This window comes from Panthera leo, chromosome B4 (genome assembly GCF_018350215.1).
Source record: "Panthera leo isolate Ple1 chromosome B4, P.leo_Ple1_pat1.1, whole genome shotgun sequence".
NCBI lineage: Eukaryota > Metazoa > Chordata > Mammalia > Carnivora > Felidae > Panthera > Panthera leo.
The window spans coordinates 129,731,971-129,750,959 of record NC_056685.1 but is presented as its reverse complement, the minus strand read 5'-3'; the positions used below and the strand labels follow the sequence as shown (position 1 = coordinate 129,750,959).

The 18,989-nt window shown below is 59.7% G+C and overlaps 1 protein-coding gene across 1 annotated transcript in view; it reads left to right on the top strand.

Annotated features, from left to right (window-relative positions):
- The window catches only part of MYH9 (myosin heavy chain 9), a 93,045-nt gene that overhangs the window by 65,539 nt on the left and 8,517 nt on the right, over positions 1-18,989 (top strand). Inside the window, exons 15-31 of the mRNA XM_042947690.1 lie at positions 977-1,091; positions 3,242-3,435; positions 3,750-3,871; positions 4,605-4,674; positions 6,372-6,532; positions 7,386-7,494; positions 8,786-8,917; positions 9,340-9,546; positions 9,863-10,000; positions 11,048-11,171; positions 13,129-13,300; positions 14,037-14,249; positions 14,618-14,762; positions 16,059-16,265; positions 16,400-16,504; positions 16,755-16,907; positions 17,933-18,181. Coding sequence (XP_042803624.1) covers positions 977-1,091; positions 3,242-3,435; positions 3,750-3,871; positions 4,605-4,674; positions 6,372-6,532; positions 7,386-7,494; positions 8,786-8,917; positions 9,340-9,546; positions 9,863-10,000; positions 11,048-11,171; positions 13,129-13,300; positions 14,037-14,249; positions 14,618-14,762; positions 16,059-16,265; positions 16,400-16,504; positions 16,755-16,907; positions 17,933-18,181 — 2,616 coding nt within the window. The remainder of the gene's footprint in view (positions 1-976; positions 1,092-3,241; positions 3,436-3,749; positions 3,872-4,604; positions 4,675-6,371; positions 6,533-7,385; positions 7,495-8,785; positions 8,918-9,339; positions 9,547-9,862; positions 10,001-11,047; positions 11,172-13,128; positions 13,301-14,036; positions 14,250-14,617; positions 14,763-16,058; positions 16,266-16,399; positions 16,505-16,754; positions 16,908-17,932; positions 18,182-18,989) is intronic.

Here is an 18,989-nt window from a genome sequence, read left to right as displayed (position 1 = left end):
AAAAACCCTGTGTCTGTAGTCACCTAAGGTAATGTCCCTGAACCTGCATTTCCACCTCTCCCTTTGTGAGAAATGCACGTGCAGCGACGCTTGCCGCGCTCTTGTTGCAGCATTATTTATAACGCAAAATAGCGGGCACCCCCGAAAGCCCGCTGGGGCGAGCCTGAACGACAAAAGTGTCCACGTGTGTCCACGCTTGGGCTGCGGCACCGCAGCTAACGGGACAAGCCTGCCGGCTGTGCCCAGGTGGCCACAACGCCGTCCCTGCGGCTTTTGTCATTTCCCAGGAGGTGACTGTGCTCCTAGGGAACAAGAAGCCGGGGTCACACACCTCATCGCCAGTGTGCGTGTGGGAGAACCTCCAGAAGGGGCCGTGCAGGAGCAGTGGCCCGAGAGCAGGGGTCACCTCTGCGCGGTGCCGTGTGTTGGGAAGCGGGAGGCCAAGGTGGCCCGCACGCCGTCTGTACTGTTCGGGAAGCTTCACAGTGAAAGTACAGCGGATTGCCCATTCACGTATTTTGGAAAAGGCAACCATCGTGCAAGCTCAGAGAAAACTCGGGCGTCCTAGAAAAAACAAAATAAGTAAATAGATAGGTAGATCGCAAAAGTCCTTGTTCTGTTGCCAAAAAGAAACACTGGAACACTTTGGTTATGTCCTGCTAGGGTTGTTTTCTTTATGTTTGTATTAGGAAAAAAAAATAATAATAATACAGACTGTTCTGTTACCTTGGCTGCAACATAGATCTCTTAGTCCCCCGTTGCTGGATGTCCGTGTGTGCAGCTTTTCGCCCTCCCGTGTCACACCGCCCTTGCCACGCCTCAGTTTCTTTCTTGGGCAAGGAAATACCAGCTCAGGGGGTGTTGGCGTTGTTAGGCTTCTCCCCAGCCCCCGCGGGGCCGGCTGGTTTTCGGGGCCCGCAGTGAGAGCTGGCGTCCCCAGAGCAGCCTGTGACCCGCGCGGCCCCGACCCTCGCAGGTGGATTACAAAGCCGACGAGTGGCTGATGAAGAACATGGACCCCCTGAACGACAACATCGCCACGCTTCTGCACCAGTCCTCCGACAAGTTCGTCTCGGAGCTGTGGAAGGACGGTACGCCCTTTGCACCCCCTCTCCCTTCCCGCCTTCCCTGCGGTCCCAGGACACGGGGCGGGGGTCCGCCTGACGCAGGCCGGGTGGCCTCCACCCGTGGGAATGACAAGGCGGCCCAAAGCCTCGCCACACAGGTTCCCGCCCCCCCTGCACTTTACTGCGTTTCCGCCTCTCCTTGGCAGGCCGGTGGCTCTGGAGTTGTTTTCTTTCCTTGTTTCCGTCCGTTCCTCCTTTCCTCCTGCCTGGTTTTGCTTTAACCTCTCTGTTGCAGAGATGCAGAACACTCAGAGAGCCTATTTCTATCAACGCTTTCCCATTCTCCACCTAGAACCAGGTGACTGGCCACCCGGAGGGGTGACCCTTGTGTGTGCCGCATCCGGGGCTGTGTGAGACACGCTTCTGCTCAGATTTTCTTACCCCCCCGCCCTCCCCCGTTGGCTCTTCCTGCCTGACTGTCCTCTTCCCCAGTCCGGCCCCCGGCTTGCGGGCAAGCTGTCGATGTTGATCTATATAGATCTTGAAAGTGGAAAACAGCAAGTGTGAAAATTCATATGCTCCTCAGAAATGCACGTGCAGAGATGCTCGTGAGACGCTGCTTGAATGGCTGTGCTGTCTCAGCATGAGACTTAGATGTTGTGCGCCCCCTGCCCCGCGTACGTGCACCTGAAGGCTAAAATCGCCTCTGTGCCTTCGTGCAGCGCTCTCAACCAGGGCCTGCCCCTTCTGGGCCGGGCCTCCAGGGGGCAGGACGCGCTCACATGAAACGGCCGGTTATTATGGGGCACATCCGACCTTCCTCCGGGCAACCTGAGTGGCCACAAGCCACCCGCTCGCGGGAAACCCTCTGTAGCCGGTAAAACGGGCCCCGGGTTCCTAAGGTCAGAAATGCCTCCCATTTTAATTGACTGGATCATCGAGTCTGTCCTTGCTGCCCGCTTCGGTCTTGAGCGCCTGTTCTTTCTGCCGTCTTCAAATAAATACTAGAGGTCTGGCCGCAAAGGAATAGGAAGCAGACTTTGGCACAGAAGCCTTAAGCTTTTACATCCAGTAGCAGAAGCCCTCAACGTTCATATTGGCTCTTGGCTTAAAACTGACCTCAAATCACTGGCCACTTTGGTGAGGTTTGCTGATTACTTTGGTCTCACCTGGGAGGAAGCAGTTCCTTCATGGCTCCGGGCGTGCGCCCTGGCGGCAAGGGCTGCTTCCTTGGAGGGCGTCTTAGACGATGAAGACCCGTGAGCTGGGAGACCTGGCAAGATGCAAGGGCGGGAGGGGGTCTTCAGACTTCAGAATATGCGTTGTCAGCATTAGTTCCTGAGACCTCTCTGCTCCTGACGCCATATGCTGTCCCAGGTCCCTGGTTTAGGGAGCTCTGCACGGGAGGCTCCCGGACAGAGAGGGAATCATCCAGAGTCCTATAGACAATGGCAGGTAGCTTTACGGCAAAGGTCAGTGGGAATTCAGAATACTGATTGTTTTTTTTTTTTTTTGTCTGTTTGGTTGGGTTTAAAAAAAACTTTTTTGTAAGTTTATTTATGTATTTTGAGAGGAAGAGAGAACGTTAGTGGGGTAAGGGCAGAGAGAGAAGGAGAGAGAATTCTAAGCAGGCTCAGCACTGTTAGTGCAAGAGCCCGGTGAGGGGCTCGAGCTCATGAATCGTGAGGTCATGACCCGAAACCAAGAGTCAGATGCTTCATCGACTGAGCCACCCAGGTGCCCCTGTTTGTTTGTATTTTTAACAGGACCATGGGACTAGAGGATTCTGCAGGTCAGGTTTTAACACCTCCTTAGAACCAGCCTAGCGGCATAGCCTGGAAGCTTTATCGCATCTCTCTGGGAATAGAAGCTTCCACAGTGGGCCGAAGATGGTTAATGTGAATGTGGGGTTGGCCAGTAGACCGTCCCCCTTAATGGCTTAGCCGGCTCTCTCAACCCTTTCCTGCTTCCTGTTCACAACATCAAGTTTGCTGAACGTTTGAGGTTGATCTCAGCTCTCTGTGTAGATTCTAAGTAGAAGTGGTCCCACTGTTCCGGAGTCTCCCCTCCTTCTGTCCAGGTGTCTGTCCGTCTCTTTCCTGTCACTCCACCCCCCCCCTCCCCCCCGGCTAGGACCACTGGGTATTCATGTGCTGTTTGGGTGGTCTCCACAGTGGACCGCATCATCGGCCTGGACCAGGTGGCCGGCATGTCAGAGACGGCGCTGCCCGGGGCCTTCAAGACTCGGAAGGGCATGTTCCGCACCGTGGGGCAGCTCTACAAGGAGCAGCTGGCCAAGCTGATGGCCACGCTGCGGAACACCAACCCCAACTTCGTCCGCTGCATCATCCCCAACCACGAGAAGAAGGTGCGGGTGCTAGGCCCCTGTCTGTCTCCCCGGGCAGAACTGATTCCTCCCCACACACCCTGAGAGCCTCGGTGAAGGTCCCCCGCCCCCGCCCCGGCTGCGATCGTAGCCGCCTTCCTGCTTGGGCACACCGTCTCTCTGTGGCCTTTCCCAGACCTGGGTCGGGTAACGTGGCTGTCCAAACCCGCGGGCCGCAGCGATGCCCGTTCCCCGGGGCTGTTCTCCCGTTGAGTCCGGAGGGGGCCTTGCCCTGCCTTTCTCCATCAATCCTCCACACGGGGGCGAGACCACATGCACGTTATTTGTTTCTCCAGGCTGGCAAACTGGACCCCCACCTGGTGCTGGATCAGCTGCGCTGCAACGGGGTTCTGGAAGGCATCCGCATCTGCCGCCAGGGCTTTCCCAACAGGGTGGTCTTCCAGGAGTTCCGGCAGCGGTGAGCCTCGGCCGGGAGGCTGCGTCTCCGGGGGCAGGGCACCCGGGCCAGGGAGCGGTGTCCCCGTCCACGGAGAGCTGAGGTCCGGCCCGCTCCCGCTCCTTCTCTGTGCCGCCCTCTGTGTGAGAAGGGATTTTTATTCCTAGTGATTGGGAGGCTTTGCTGCTGTTGGAGGAACCGGGAAGAGAAATTCAAAAGGAATCAGCCGGAGACTGGGGTGTTAGAGGAACTGTGTAGAAAAATGGAGATTGCAGAGCGCTGCAGCCTCTGGCCGTGCGCACGGAGAGGGGCGTTGATGACACCGTCCTGTTTGCCTCATGACTGCGTTCAGTGCCAGCCCTGTTTCTGGGGCCATCCCACGCATTCGAGGCCCTGCGGCACCCGGGGGAGAAGGGGAGCGCGGCCTTCCCGGGTTAGAGATGCGGACAGTGGGCAGTTAGCAATCGGGGAGCCCAAGCTAAAGCTCGCCCTCGAGTGGCCGAAACAGTCCAACGTGAGTTTCCATTCACTTTCTGGAAAACACGCAGGCGGCCTTTCTGTGCCGTTCAGCCTAAGAAAAGAGCGGGGTGGGATTTGCCAAATGTCTTCCTTCCTCGGGAGACCGTGGGGGAGAGAAGCCTAGCTGTGCTGCCCGTAGGGCCCGTCCTCCTCTCTCCGTGCGCCCCAGGCCACGTGGAATCCAGGCAAAGGTCCAGTGCAAGCATGGCTGACCAGGCTGCTCTTTTTCGCTCAGATACGAGATCCTGACACCAAACTCCATTCCTAAGGGCTTCATGGATGGGAAGCAGGCGTGTGTGCTCATGGTGAGTACGGCTGCCACCTGCGCCTCCCTCTGGGGGTGGGCCCTCGGGCGGGAGGGTGCCCGTGTGCCCGGACAAGTGCCCCTCTCACCCAATGACGCCTGTGCTCCGTGGTCCTGCTCTTGCTCTGGTCCTGATCCTGCCAGGCGCTCCGAGCGGGGGACCAGGGCGGTGTAGAGGACACCGGTGCTCCAGCCATGGCAGGGCTCTGACGTAGGAGGGGCTCTCCCTTCTTCTGGGGCACATTCTCGCGCTTTCTTGCTCATATCTCCTCTGATCGTCACGCCCAGTGTGGTCAGCAGAGGGCGCTTCCCCACCAGGGGAGCAGGCCCGGAGCACTGCAGCTGTCCCAACCTGCGCAGTCCATGCTTCCGGACGTTTCCTCTCGGCCCCTAGAGCAGTGCCTGATGTGCATTGGGCACTCTGAACTCTGCCGGGATGAAGGACGGCCTGTGGCGATGCCAGCCAAGCCGGGGCCCGATCCCACTCTGTCGTACTTCCTACTTTGTGGGCGTCCTGCTGTTCCCGATGGTCCAGGGTTAGCGGCCACTGCCTTTGGTCTCCTTTACTGGGCATTCTTCCCAAAGAGGAGGGAGGATGGGCTAGGGCGTTGGCAGAAAGAGAAGAGGGAAGAAGGAATCCAACGCCGACTGTGTGGGAGACTCTGCGTCAGGGAGGGAGAGGGAGGTGGGGTAGGAGGGAGGAAACCGTTCCCCACTGTCCCGCGCTCACCAGCCCCACCCCGTGGGACAGAAGGCGTGATCGGTGGAGGGTGTCTGGGCCACCCTTTCTCCAGGAGACTCAGTTAGTGGCTGTCCAGGTTAAAGGCCCCTCCTTCAGGTGCAGGCAGGGAAGATACCCACGCTGGCTCTGGCCCAGCCTCCCCTTCCTCCGGGATGACCGGGGCGTCTGTGGGCCCCGAAGCTCCCTCGGACCTGACTCCGCCCACTGCAGGCTCTGCCTTTTCAGAGCTAGTGCAGAATCCTCCTCTCCCAGGAAGACAGGCGGCCCCTTGCCGGTGGGTTAACGAGAGAGCCTTGTGCCGCACCGAAACCATTCGGTGATGGTACTGGCCGCTGAGATCTGTTCCTTACCCAGTACGTGTGGCCCCAGGCTGAGCACTTTGCTCTCCTTTCAGTTCCCGCAGCTGTCCTGGGGAGGAGGCACTATGACTTGCTTTCTTTGTTCACTGCTTAAAAATAAAAAAAAAAAAAAAAATTAAAGCCTTATACCCATCTTCTAGCTGAGGGAGGGTGGGTTCCCAGAGGCTAAAGCCCCAGGCACCCAATCAGCGTCTGGTGCCGGGCTTGGCCTGAACTGGAGCGTGTCCTAGTCCTGGGTGAGGAGGTTGACGACGCTCAGCCAGCTCTCTCTGAGGGCAGCGCGGCTGGGCATTGGTAGTCCGTGATCGCGGTGTGCGGGGGCGGGAGGTCGAAGGAGAGGTCTTCAGGTCCCTTTAACGTCCAGGTTCTGTGTTTTTCTGCCGTCTCATGCGTCACTGCGCCGTGTGTGGGAAGCCACCTGCCCCTCCTCCCGGCATCCTCCGAGCCCGCCTTCTCTGGCTCCGGGGCCGCACAGGCCGCCCAGCGGAGAAGTGGCCGCTGGCAGACAGCCTCTCGGGGACAGACCACTGGCTCTCCGCGTTGCTCTGAGGGCCCCGTGGTGGCACGTGGTGAACGGCCTGCTCTGCTCCCGTCTAGATCAAAGCCTTGGAGCTGGACAGCAACCTGTACCGCATCGGCCAGAGTAAGGTCTTCTTCCGGGCCGGCGTGCTGGCCCACCTGGAGGAGGAGCGGGACCTGAAGATCACCGACGTCATCATCGGGTTCCAGGCCTGCTGCAGAGGCTACCTGGCCAGGAAGTAAGTCCTTAGAGGGGCCCGCCTCCGCCCAGCCTGCCTGTGCGCGGGCCCTTCGCAGCCTTCCTGCCGCACAGGGGACTGTTGGGAACTGGTGGCCTGGGACGCCCTGACGCCAGTCGGAGGTCCAAGGGACGCCCACGTGGAGCTCCCTGCTCCCTGCCTTCTGAGTTTATGTCTGAGGTTTTAGGTGACGGGCTGGGAAGGGGGTGACTCTGTGCTCGGATTTGCCTGTCCCAAACAGTCCTGTTTACCAGTTCCTCGTGTGGGGATGATGCCCGGAACCTGGTCATCCCCAGAGTCCCCTGTGCTCCCAGGGCCCGGAGACTGTCCTTGGGTCCAGAGCAGCTCCTTTGAGAGTCGGGCTCACGTGCTGCAGGACAGCGGGTGTGGGAGCTGCACATTAGTCTCCTGACCGGGTCTGTGCTGAGGGACGTACATTCCACGTGAGCTGTGAGCACTGGGGGACAGAACAGGGGTTTGTGGTATCGGACCCACGGAGCCTTCATTTATCCAGAAGCCCCCGGTCGACACCTTGAGCCCCCCTTTGTAGGACGTCAGCTGCTGACGTTTTCCTGCCAATCAGAAGCCCCCGGTAGCAGGTGGCAGGAGGGTGGGACGCTAAAGCCAGTACATGTCCTCAGCCACCGGCCGTCACACTTGACTCGGACCTAGTTAGCTCGCGAGGGACTTTCACCCCTCGAACCCACTTCTCCCTTGGTGAAGGAGGGCGGTCGGGGTCCTTGTCGCCCTCTGTGGGGTCACCCACAGGACTCAGCGCCAAGGCCGGGCCTCTTCGCTACACTCCTGTCCAGAGGTCTGCGGTCCCCCACCCTGACCGCGTCTCTCCACCCAGGGCCTTCGCCAAGCGGCAACAGCAGCTGACGGCCATGAAGGTCCTGCAGAGGAACTGCGCCGCCTACCTGAAGCTGCGGAACTGGCAGTGGTGGCGGCTCTTCACCAAGGTGGGTTCCGGAAGGCGGCCCCACCTCCCCGTGGCCCGGTGGGCGCTCTGCCGGCCCCAGCTGCGGCAGAGGGGGACAGCGACCTCACGCCGGCCTCTGTGCGGGACTCACAGCCCCAGGGGTGGCTTCCTGACCGCGTGAGCCCGAGGCGGCCCTGCCCCGCCCAGTCTGGAGTGTGCAAGCCGTGTCGTGCCTGGTGCACGCGGCCCAGCCTGCCGTCGGGCTCAGAGCAGCTCCCGAGGTGTGACGGCCCCGCGTGCTGCCCGCGCTGTGCCCCCAAGCGGCCGCGGGGCAGTGGGTCAGAATCCGCACGCAGTCGTTCACCGGCTTTGTTTTTAACGTTTTATTTATTTATTGGGGGGGGGGGGGCGGGGTTGAGGGGCAGAGAGGGAGAGAGAATCCCAAGCAGGCTCTGTGACGCGGGGCTCAATCTCACAAACCATGAGATCATGACCTGACCCGAAATCAAGGGTCCAGCGACGCTCACTCAATGCAGTCACGCGGGGGCCCCTCAGCTGCTTTTGTTTGTAAAAAATAGCCTAAAGAAGAGAATAAAAGCTCATGTGTAATCCCTTCAACCCCAAGCCAACATCAGTATTAAGTACGTGTCTCAATATTTATTCCCGCTATCTTTTCTCCCTTAAGTCTTTGCTCAGTAAGCCATATGCATTCTTACCCAGCTGAGCTCTGATTTCTGTAGACAATCTTGTGTTTTATATTTTCCATTTAGAATTCCTTCACGAGCATCATTTTTTAAAAGTTAGCATGTTGTGGGGCACCTGGGTGGCTCAGTCGGTTGGGTGGCCAACTTCGGCTCAGGTCATGATCTCACGGTCCGTGGGTTCGAGCCCCGCGTCGGGCTCTGTGCTGACAGCTCAGAGCCTGGAGCCTGTTTCAAATTCTGTGTCTCCCTCTCTCTGACCCTCCCCTGCTCATGCCCTGTCTCTCTCTCTTAAAGGTAAATGTTAAAAAAAATTTTTTTAAGTTAGCACGTTGTTCCCTGGAAATGTGTCGTATTTTACCTGGTTACTTTCCCCACGGTGTCTCTTCAGCTCATTCCCAGTTTCTCACCGTTGTAAACAATGCCGTCCTGAACACCTTCCTGCATACATGGGGGCCGTTTCCCTGACGTGTAATTAGCGGGGCAGAGGCCTGTGGCACACAGCACCGAGTTGATCCCCAGAAAGCTCGTGTGTGTTTGCACCTCCTTCCCGTCAGTCTCGGCAGCTTGCGTGGGCGCAGGTGAGGGGAAGGCCTCATGTTTTGGCCGTGCCCCCGTCTCCCCTTCTAGGTCAAGCCGCTGCTGCAGGTGAGCCGGCAGGAGGAGGAGATGATGGCCAAGGAGGAGGAGCTGGTGAAGGTCCGCGAGAAGCAGCTGGCTGCTGAGAACAGGCTCACGGAGATGGAGACGCTCCAGTCCCAGGTCGGTATCTGCAGGCTTCGCCCCGGCGGTTCGCGCGGCCGCTCCCGGTGCTGCCACCTGCTGGCCACCAGTAGGCGGGGCATGTTTGGGGTTTAAGGAGATGTCAACGGTCACTGTCAAGCAGCGTTCGTCTCTCCACAGACCCCGTTCGGGGTCCTGTGAGGTAGGGAGGGCCCCCCCCGCCAGATGGGAGGTTCCTGAGTGTTAGGTTAGCCTCTCTGAGCCTGCATCCTGGGGTTCGCCGTGGCCAGCTCATGGAGCAGCGGTGAAGGATAAAGAACACAATATTTAGGAAGCGCCCGGGAGCCGAAGCAGCCCCCTCCCCCCCTCCCCCCTCCGTGGGAGCCGAGCGAGACAGCACCTGGCCCCGAGTGGCCCGAGGAGGTCGCAGGGGGCTCACGTGTTCCGCGTGCTCCCCGCAGCTCATGGCGGAGAAGTTACAGCTGCAGGAGCAGCTCCAGGCGGAAACGGAACTGTGTGCCGAGGCGGAAGAGCTGCGGGCCCGCCTGACCGCCAAGAAGCAGGAGCTGGAAGAGATCTGCCATGACCTGGAGGCCAGGGTGGAGGAGGAGGAGGAGCGCTGCCAGCACCTGCAGGCCGAGAAGAAGAAAATGCAGCAGAACATCCAGGTAGAGGAGGGGGCGGGGCCGGACGCCGGAAATGGGGCGGCGGGGACGGGCCCGGAGGCAACGCGGAGGCCGCCTGAGCTGCCCGCGGGGCCTGGGGCCCGTCTGGCTTCCCTGCCCCGGTCCTCGCCGCGCGGCCAGCCTGAGTGGCCGGGGCGATCGGCTCGGCCTCGCTCGTGGCGGCACCGCAGAACGAGGGGCCACGCGACCGGACCGGGCCTCTCGTCCCCGTACCCCAGTTTTACAGACAGGACCCCCACGAGCGGGGGGCGGGCCGCGCGGCCCGCCACCCCTCACGGTCTCCCCGGCTCCGCGGTAGGAACTGGAGGAGCAGCTGGAGGAGGAGGAGAGCGCCCGCCAGAAGCTGCAGCTGGAGAAGGTGACCACCGAGGCCAAGCTCAAGAAGCTGGAAGAAGACCAGATCATCATGGAGGACCAGAACTGCAAGCTGGCCAAGGTGAGGCCCCGAGCGTGGAGACGCGGGGCCGCGGAGAGCGAGCGGCCGGGCGCAGGCGGCTCGAGGCCCGCGGCCTCCTCCCCCTGCCTGTGGCGCTGCGGCTTCTGCTGGGTCACGGTCACAGCTCCTCTTCCGGGGTGTCCGCATCCTCTGGGAGCCAGCGTCCTGTTCAAAGGGATGTTTCTCACAGCGGAGTGGGGCCCAGGGGGAAGGTTTGGCCTCTGTTCTCAGGCTCTTGGCCGGCTCCCGAGACTCGTATCCGAGGGGTTTCGCACCTCAGTCACCAGCGGGCTCTCCGCACCTTGGTGGCTCAGTGTTGTGGGGCGGGTGCCCTCCGTCAGCCATCTCCAGGGTGGTGGCTGTTTCTCTCAGAGCCAAGTCGGGTCCCTGTCAGAGTCTGCCAGTGAGCGGATCAAAGCCCAGAGGTGTGTCACAGAAGGAAGGACGGGGGGCAGAATGTCGTCCTCGATCCCCAGAGCGGGGACTGAGGGGTTGAAGGGGCAGGACGCCTGCCTGCAGACTCTGACACGAGACCAAGATGCATGCTGAGCGATGGCGCTTGCTGGGTGGGTCACCTTCGTGGGGCACCTTGCTGACATTAGGACCCTAGCGGTGGCCACACAGCAGAAAGCCAGGACAGCAGCCGGGGCTGTGTGGGAACACAAGTAACGGGGGAGGGGGGGGGTCACGGCCCACCTAGTGGATGAGTGTGGGGCACAGAGGGCGGTGTCACTGTGTGTGAATCCCCTTGGTGATGCTAGCTGCCACCTGGACGCCGTTCTAACCCAAGCCCAGAGGGGTGACACAGGTCCAGGAAGGCCTTGGGCACCCACATTTGTAGACCCTAAGGAAGCTTATCCGGCCCTTTCAGGGGCGCTAGTGACCTTTCAAAATTACCCTCTGATCCAGGAACTCCTAGTGAATCAAGTAGTTAAGGCCCGCCCCTTCGTCCAATTCTAAATGGCCGGGCGGGTCATAGTTTGAAGGAGAGCTGAAGCGTTCTGTGCTCAACTAACTTTAAGCTCTGACCCACCCTCGCCCCCGCAGGAAAAGAAGCTTCTGGAAGACAGAATAGCGGAATTTACCACCAACCTCATGGAAGAGGAGGAGAAATCCAAGAGCCTTGCCAAACTCAAGAACAAACACGAGGCGATGATCACCGACCTGGAAGGTGAGAGGGCGGTGGGCGGGAGCTGACGGACCCGGGGACCAGGCCCCCCGCCTCCAGGGCCAGCCTGGGCCTCACTCTTGTGCTGGTCTCACGTTCGTGTGTGCAGGCAGGCTCGCAGTCTGCAACTCCCAGCCACCGCTCTGAAAGCCTAGGGACAACTCTGTCTCTACGGGAGCCTGGGCCTCCAGGCACTGGCTGGGCTGGGGAGGGGTGTCCCCAACGTGAGGAGCTCTCGAGAGAACGATTCGGCGTCTCTCCGTTGTCGCGTGCCGTGAGCTGCACAAGACTGACTTCCTACGAGGTTCTGGGTGCGACCCTCGCTCTGCCACTTTACCAGCTGTGTCATCCTGTCGGCCTCGTTTCTCTTCCCGCCAAGGGGGACACGGTGAACGGGCGGCCATGGGGACTGAACTCAACCACACAGAGACACGCTGTGTATGCTCTGCTGGACAGGTGCCGTGAGAGGCCGTTGCTTGACGTGGGGCAGGGTGACAATCGTGCCTTTGCCTCCCTGGGTCCCTGGAGGAGGACAGGGTAGATAGAACACAGGTCTGTGTCTGTCTGTGGACTTCTCACCCCTGCGTCTGGAGAGGCGTGGACGGCAGAGGGAGAGGGGAGAGGGCACCATGGGGGGTGCTGTGAGCTTGTGCCAGAAACCCCAGCTCCCTTGGTGGAGACACAGGGCAGCCCGGCCTGTCTGGGGCGCTTGTTGATGCCGCCTGGACGTAGGGCCCACACCAGCCAGGTTGACCTGCAGGAGGGCTTTCCCGCCACCCCCCCCCCCCCCCCCCCGCCCCGTCACATTTGTATGGGACGAGGCGAGTCAGACCGGCAAGGGGAAGCGAGGTGCTGACAGAGGTCTCCCCCCACGGACTCCCTGCCTCAGCCCGGAACAGTCTGAAACACTCAGCTGAAACTACACATCCAGGTGTAGGAGGGTACAGCCCCCAGGGCAGGTGCACACAGAGAGGGTCTGGTTAGTTGGACACTGCTGAGTGTTAAAGATGTGGAGCAGTCCAAACGCACACACACACACACACACACACACACACACACACACACACGGCTGGTGGGAGCATAAACTGGTAGGCGGCCTTGATCCATCTGGCGTTGCCTGGTGAGGTAGAAGCTTCACGTGCCCACAACCAACCCAACGTTCCCGGCCCTGTGCGCTGGGGGTCCCGGGCAGGAGCGCTCCCGGCAGCACCATTCTGGGGGCACACAGGGAACAAACCCCGAATGCCCGTCAGTTGTAGGACAAATAGACGAGCTGTGGTATGTTCACACAACGGAACATTCTGGTCCATGTGGATCCATTGCAGTGACACTTCGCTTGCCAAATCTCAAGGTCACGATATCGAGTGACAAAGGCAAGTCGAGGAATAAAAGTCGCTAACCCTTAGTGAGCACTGACCCTGGGCTAGGAGCTGTCGTAAGTGTAGAGACTGACGCTCACGAGCCTTGCAATGTAATGAGGCAGATTGTCTCATTGTCCTTATTATTCGGATGACACATGACAAAGCTGAGGGATTACCTGAGTGACGTCCTAGTGGAAATTGTAAAGCCAGACATTGGACCGCGAATCCCGTATACCGACTGTAAACTTCATACAGGACGTTCCCGTGTAATTTAGGTTCATGAAAAATTAAACATACTTTTTAGGGACACAGACGTGGTACAGCCTTAAAAACGAGGGAACTGTGAACACAGTCTTCAGGGAGAGTAGGTCCCCAGTGGGGAGGTCAGCAGGGTCGGGAGGGGGGGTGGGCCTGGACCTGGCAGCTCGCGGTGTCTTCATCCAGGCGTTGGGTACGAGTGTCTGCGTGCGGTGATCCTTCAAGGTTCACGTATGGTACGGAACAAACACTCAGTATTTTATGTAAAAAATGGAAAACAAAGACGGAAAAATCAGCAGGCGCTGAGGGCTGTGTCGGGTCTCCCCGCGCTTCCTCCCCAGAGCGCCTCCGGAGGGAGGAGAAGCAGCGTCAGGAGCTGGAGAAGACCCGCCGGAAGCTGGAGGGAGACTCCACCGACCTCAACGACCAGATCGCCGAGCTGCAGGCCCAGATCGCCGAGCTCAAGATGCAGCTGGCCAAGAAAGAGGAGGAGCTACAGGCCGCGCTGGCCAGGTGAGGGCAGCGACCCCCCCCCCCCCCCGCGCCTCCCAACCCTGTCATCTTGGAGCCACTGTGCTGCAAGACCTGTCCTGTCCGCTAAAAGTTACGAGTGTGGCCTCTAAAAGTCATCTGCTACGTCACACAACCACCACAGGCCTTCCCTGTCTTGCATTTTAAACTTACTGGCTACAGGCGTGCTTTAAAAAAAAAAAAAAAAAAGCTTTGTTTTACAGCAGTTTTAAATTCACAACAAAATTGAGCAGAAGGTGCACAGAAATCCCATAGGCCCCTCCTCCCATGGCCTCCCCCACTGTCACGTCCCAGGCCAGGGTGGCACATTTGTTCCAATTCTTGGAACCTGCACTGCCATGTGATTATCCCTCACAGATTGTCTACGGCAGCCTTTGTGTTTTTACTCAGTTGCTGTCATGACGGGCTGTAACATTTTATTCCCTTTTCAAGTGTTTTCGTTTTAACACTTAATCTTTATTTATTTTTATGTTTGGAGCATTGAGTTATGTTTGGAAAATGAAGTGATTCTTCTGTGAGGTTTTCTAGGTCTCAAAGTGGTTTTGCTCCTAAACCTGCTGGAAGCTCCCGATGTTGTTTTTGCGGAGAGGAGCGCCTAAGAGCCATGGTTATGACTTCCAGAAGCGGCTTCCGCTGCTCCTCTCCAAAGCCTGTTCTGCAGACCCTGCTCCCCGAGGCAGAAGGGACCTCCTCCTGATGTCTGTGCTCTCTTTGGCAGAGTGGAGGAGGAAGCCACCCAGAAGAACATGGCCCTGAAGAAGATTCGGGAGCTGGAATCACAGATTTCCGAACTCCAGGAAGACCTGGAATCTGAGCGCGCTTCCAGGAATAAAGCTGAGAAGCAGAAGCGGGACCTCGGGGAGGAGCTGGAGGCTCTGAAAACGGAACTGGAGGACACTTTGGACTCCACGGCAGCCCAGCAGGAGCTCAGGTGTGCCACGAGGCCAAGGAGTCGAGTCACCGGGGGCGGGGGCGGGTGGCAGGGAGAGGGAGGCCGGGAAGGGGGGGCGGGCGGCACTAGAAGGCAGAGAGGATAATGCCCCCTCGGCAGCTCCTCCCTAGGGTGTTGAAAAATCTGGCTTAGAGTTCAGGGCGGGCTTTAAGGCTGAAAGGGCACAGATTTCTCTACAAAGTGGGACCGCGAGCCCGGGCTGGAAGATGCACAGCCAAGGAAGGAGGCGCCTAGGCAGCAAGGCTGGGGCGGCCGCCGCCCCTTGCCGGCATATCTGCAACCAGGGAAGAAGAGCCCCGGGCGGCATGCCTAGGCCTGGCCTCCATCCTGAGGGTGCTTCTCTCCAGGTCCAAACGCGAACAGGAAGTGAACATCCTGAAGAAGACCCTCGAGGAAGAGGCCAAGACCCACGAGGCGCAGATCCAGGAGATGAGGCAGAAGCACTCACAGGCTGTGGAAGAGCTGGCTGAGCAGCTAGAGCAGACGAAGCGAGTGCGTGGGTGGTGCCAGGCTGCTGGGGGGGCCAATCCGAGACTGAGGGCGGTGCCGGGCTGCTGGCGGGGGCCAATCCGAGACTGAGGGCGGTGCCGGGCTGCTGGCGGGGGCCAGTCCGAGACTGAGGGCGGTGCCGGGCTGCTGGCGGGGGCCAATCCGAGACTGAGGGCGGTGCCGGGCTGCTGGCGGGGGCCATTCTGCGACTGAGGGCGGTGCCGGGGTGCTGGCCAGGGAGGCCATCCTGGAGACTGCTGCCACTCGCTAGGGCTGAGCCTACAGAGAAGAGCCTGTTTGCCTCAGTTTCCCCATTTGTAACGATAGTCTGTCTCATGCAAATACATGACAGGTGGGGCTGACGGCGTGTAGAACAGGTGAACAATAAGGGGTCAGTAAGTTGTTCAAAAATTAGCATCACTGGTATTTTGTTCAGGACCCCATCAGGCCAGAAAGCCTCAAGGGATTGGAGTGGCCTGGTGCTGAAGCCTTAGGGTTTTCTGTGGAGCACCTTCAGCGGTCAGCTGGATCTTGGTGGGAAGCCCTGGGCTGCTCACCGCGCTAGTCTTGGGCAGGTGGCTGGGCCAGGCAGTTTGTCTAGACACGTTCTGAGTGCTGTGGCTTCCAGCGCCAAGCCACTCTTGCCGGCAGCCTAAGAATATTCTGAGGCCTGTGTGTTGTTCTCAGAAGCACGCGGTGTCCACCGGCATCCCTTCTGGGGGAGCCTTTCCCTGCCCTTCAGTTTTTCTCACCTGGCACGCCTTCAAGTTCATACAGCTCCCCTCGAACTTGTCTGTGACCCTGCAGCCAGCTCAGCACAGAGTAGAATGGCGTGTGCAGTTGAGTCTGTAAACGCCACTCTCATATCTTTTAGAAGATGTTTACGTTATTACCCGGAAGATCAAATTTCAAAGAGGCTTTACTGGAAGCCTGACTGAGCAGTTATAATTTCCCTCATCTTATGATAATGTCGCCAAAGTCGTGGTAGATGAGCCGTGAAAACACCTCACGCTTGAACGTCCCCTCTGCCCGGTGAGGGAGGCTGGCAGGGATCGTTTCAGAGGGGAGGACACGTGCCAAACACCCCGTCCATCTGAGCGATGAGGATGGACCCGGCTTGGCTTTCTGAGCCCACACCTCTTGCCTGCACGCCATCCCCTGAACTTGGCCCGTGTCTTTGCTGCAGGGGCGGCAGGTTCTGTCTCTGGACCTGGTGGTTCCCCCGGTGCCGTTAGGAAGACCAGCCTCACGCCGGGGCACCGACGCCCCTTGGCACATCTTTGCCTTTGTCCCCACCAGGTGAAAGCCAACCTGGAGAAGGCGAAGCAGACCCTGGAGAACGAGCGAGGGGAGCTGGCCAACGAGGTGAAGGTCCTGCTGCAGGGCAAAGGGGACTCCGAGCATAAGCGGAAGAAAGTGGAGGCCCAGCTGCAGGAGCTGCAGGTGAAGTTCAACGAGGGAGAGCGAGTGCGCACGGAGCTGGCCGACAAGGTCACCAAGCTGCAGGTGAGGCCTCCGCTGGGACCCGGGCCTGGGCAGGGGTGCCTTCGACAGCAGCTCAGGTCCACCTTGGCCTGAGAGCCGAGGTGGGGCCAGAGCAGTCACGGCCCCTGTCCCTTGTCTCTTCCGTCCCCGTGCAGGTTGAGCTGGACAACGTGACCGGTCTCCTCACCCAGTCTGACAGCAAGTCCAGCAAACTCACCAAGGACTTCTCTGCTCTGGAGTCACAGCTGCAGGACACACAGGTAAGGTGGCGGCCGGTCCCTGCCCCGGACCTTTCCTGGGAGGACGCTGAGCCCCTGAGGCATCGGCTGCCCCGGTTCATCTGATGAGCCGCCCTCCCCTGTATCCACGGGGTCTCTGGGTCCTCCTGGTGCCCCCAGCTGTCCCCCGAATCAGAGGGACCGGCTCTTCCATCCTGCCGAGGGTGTGGGGCCCGGGAGGCTCTGACTCGGCGCCTCCTGAGCCCGTGCCCCCCGCTCGTCCTCGGTGTAGGAGCTGCTGCAGGAGGAGAACCGGCAGAAGCTGGGCCTGAGCACCAAGCTGAAGCAGATGGAAGATGAGAAGAACTCCTTCAAGGAGCAGCTGGAAGAGGAGGAGGAGGCCAAGCGGAACCTGGAGAAGCAGATCGCCACCCTCCACGCCCAGGTTCAGTGCCGGCTCCCCCTCCGTGCCCCGGGCCGCACGGATGACCCAGGGAAAATGGCTGGATTCTGCAGGCTTGGGGGGGGGGGGGGGTGTGGTTTCCGGGCGCCCTCCCTCGGGGAGCTCCCACCCTCCCCGGCCCGAGCTCTTAGCCAGGGGGACCCAGGCAGAACTCAGGGATCCGTGAACTTGGCTAGAGGCGACGTCACATCTGTCTGGCCACCAATCTGGCTGACGTTTAGCGTTTTCTTCCGTTAGGAACACAGGCAGTAAGCCATGACCGCAGCGGTGCTGGGGTTCGATAGAAACTGCCGGTCACCGCGTCGGAGCTGAGGCAGGGCTTTGGGGGTGTCCTCGTGCTCCCTGCCACTTCAGGAGCTGGTATTACACGTGCTACTAGGGCAGCACGTGGGTTACTGTATCACGGCTTGAAAAAGCACCCGGTAACCGCATTTTTCCGGATCGGCTTACTTGGTGATCCTATACGTCTTATGCGTGTTAAAGCATCGTTCTAAGAGGGACGCCATAGTCTTTTTCTAGACTATCAAAGCTCCCACAACCAGAACTAGGTCAAGAGCCCCGTTCTACATCCTGTCTTGGGACTTCAGTGTGCTGGGCCAGGAGACCCGCCCCACCTCCTCGGGGTGGGCCCGGAGCCCGTGTGACAGTCTGGGTGGGAGCAGCTGTCACGTACAGGGCGGCAGCTGTGTCTCCCGGAGCAGGGAGGGGCTGTGGGACGGGTGTCTGTGGCACTCCTGCCTCCCGCAGACTGTGTCCGTGGGGAGAGGCCGATGGAGGAGCCTCCCCTCTTGTCCGTCTCTGTAAAACAAGGCTTGGTGTTCGTCACGACTGGGAGGCCTCCCCCTGGCCTGCCCACTCTAGGCAGAGGCCCTCTGCGGAAACCCCGTTTCTCTCGCCCCGGCGGAAGAGGGGCGTCCCCGTGCCTGGGCCTCCGTCCATGAGGTAGCAGGCAAGCCGCCGTCCCGGGCACGGGGCGGCTACCTCCCTAAGTCTGTGCTCCCGTCCAGATGACGGACGTGAAGAAGAAAATGGAGGACGGCGTGGGGTGCCTGGAGATAGCGGAGGAAGCCAAGAGGAAGCTCCAGAAGGACCTAGAGGGGCTGAGCCAGCGCTATGAGGAGAAGGCGGCCGCCTATGACAAGCTGGAGAAGACGAAGACGCGGCTACAGCAGGAGCTGGACGACCTGCTCGTGGACCTGGATCACCAGCGCCAGACCGCCTCCAACCTGGAGAAGAAGCAGAAGAAGTTCGACCAGGTACGTGCCGCACGGCATGGCCTCGCGTGCGAGGGCCTCAGTGGTCCCCCTCGGGGAGGGCGTCTCTTCCCCTTTCCGGTTCCTTACATCTTTCAAATGGCCTATGATGAGCCCCTTTTACAATGAGTGGGGATGTTTTTTCTTTTTGAGTAAACTCTGCCCCCGACGTGGGGCTCGAACTCATGATCCCAAGATCAAGAGTCACGTGTCTTACCGACTGAGCCAGCCGGGTGCCCCTGTTGTTTAGGGTTTTTATTTATGTGTCATACCTCTGTCTCCTTCCAAATACTCTGAGGCAGCTTACAGAGACACAGACGGTGGGATAGGATAGAAAAACAGTAAGTCCGGCGTCGGCCCAACCGGCCGGCTACGGCCCTGCACTTGTTGCCGTGGGCAAAAGTGCATTAGACCTTGCCACGTTCCCTCACGTGCCGGTGTCTCCGGCTGCTTTCGTGGTTTCACAGAGTCCTGCAGCGTCTCACGCATTCATCGTCTGGCCCTTTAAGGAGCGGGTCGGGGACAAAGAGGTGTTGGGGCAGAGGGAACAGGAAGGTGGGGAAATAAGGTCTGGCCGCGGGTGGGCCCACGTGGAGGGTGGACACCGGAAACTTGAACTTGCCCGGGCATCCTTCATGAGGGGCACAGGTGGGATCTGGGCCTCTCAGCGGCCAGACCGACATCCTTTTTAGAGGAAGCACCGACCGGTTGTTGAGGAGAGCAGAGCCTTTTCTGGTTCTGAGAGGGGAAGGTGTCCCGTGGGTTCCCACGGAAGGGGCACCATGGGACCTGCAGGACCACGATTAGTAAA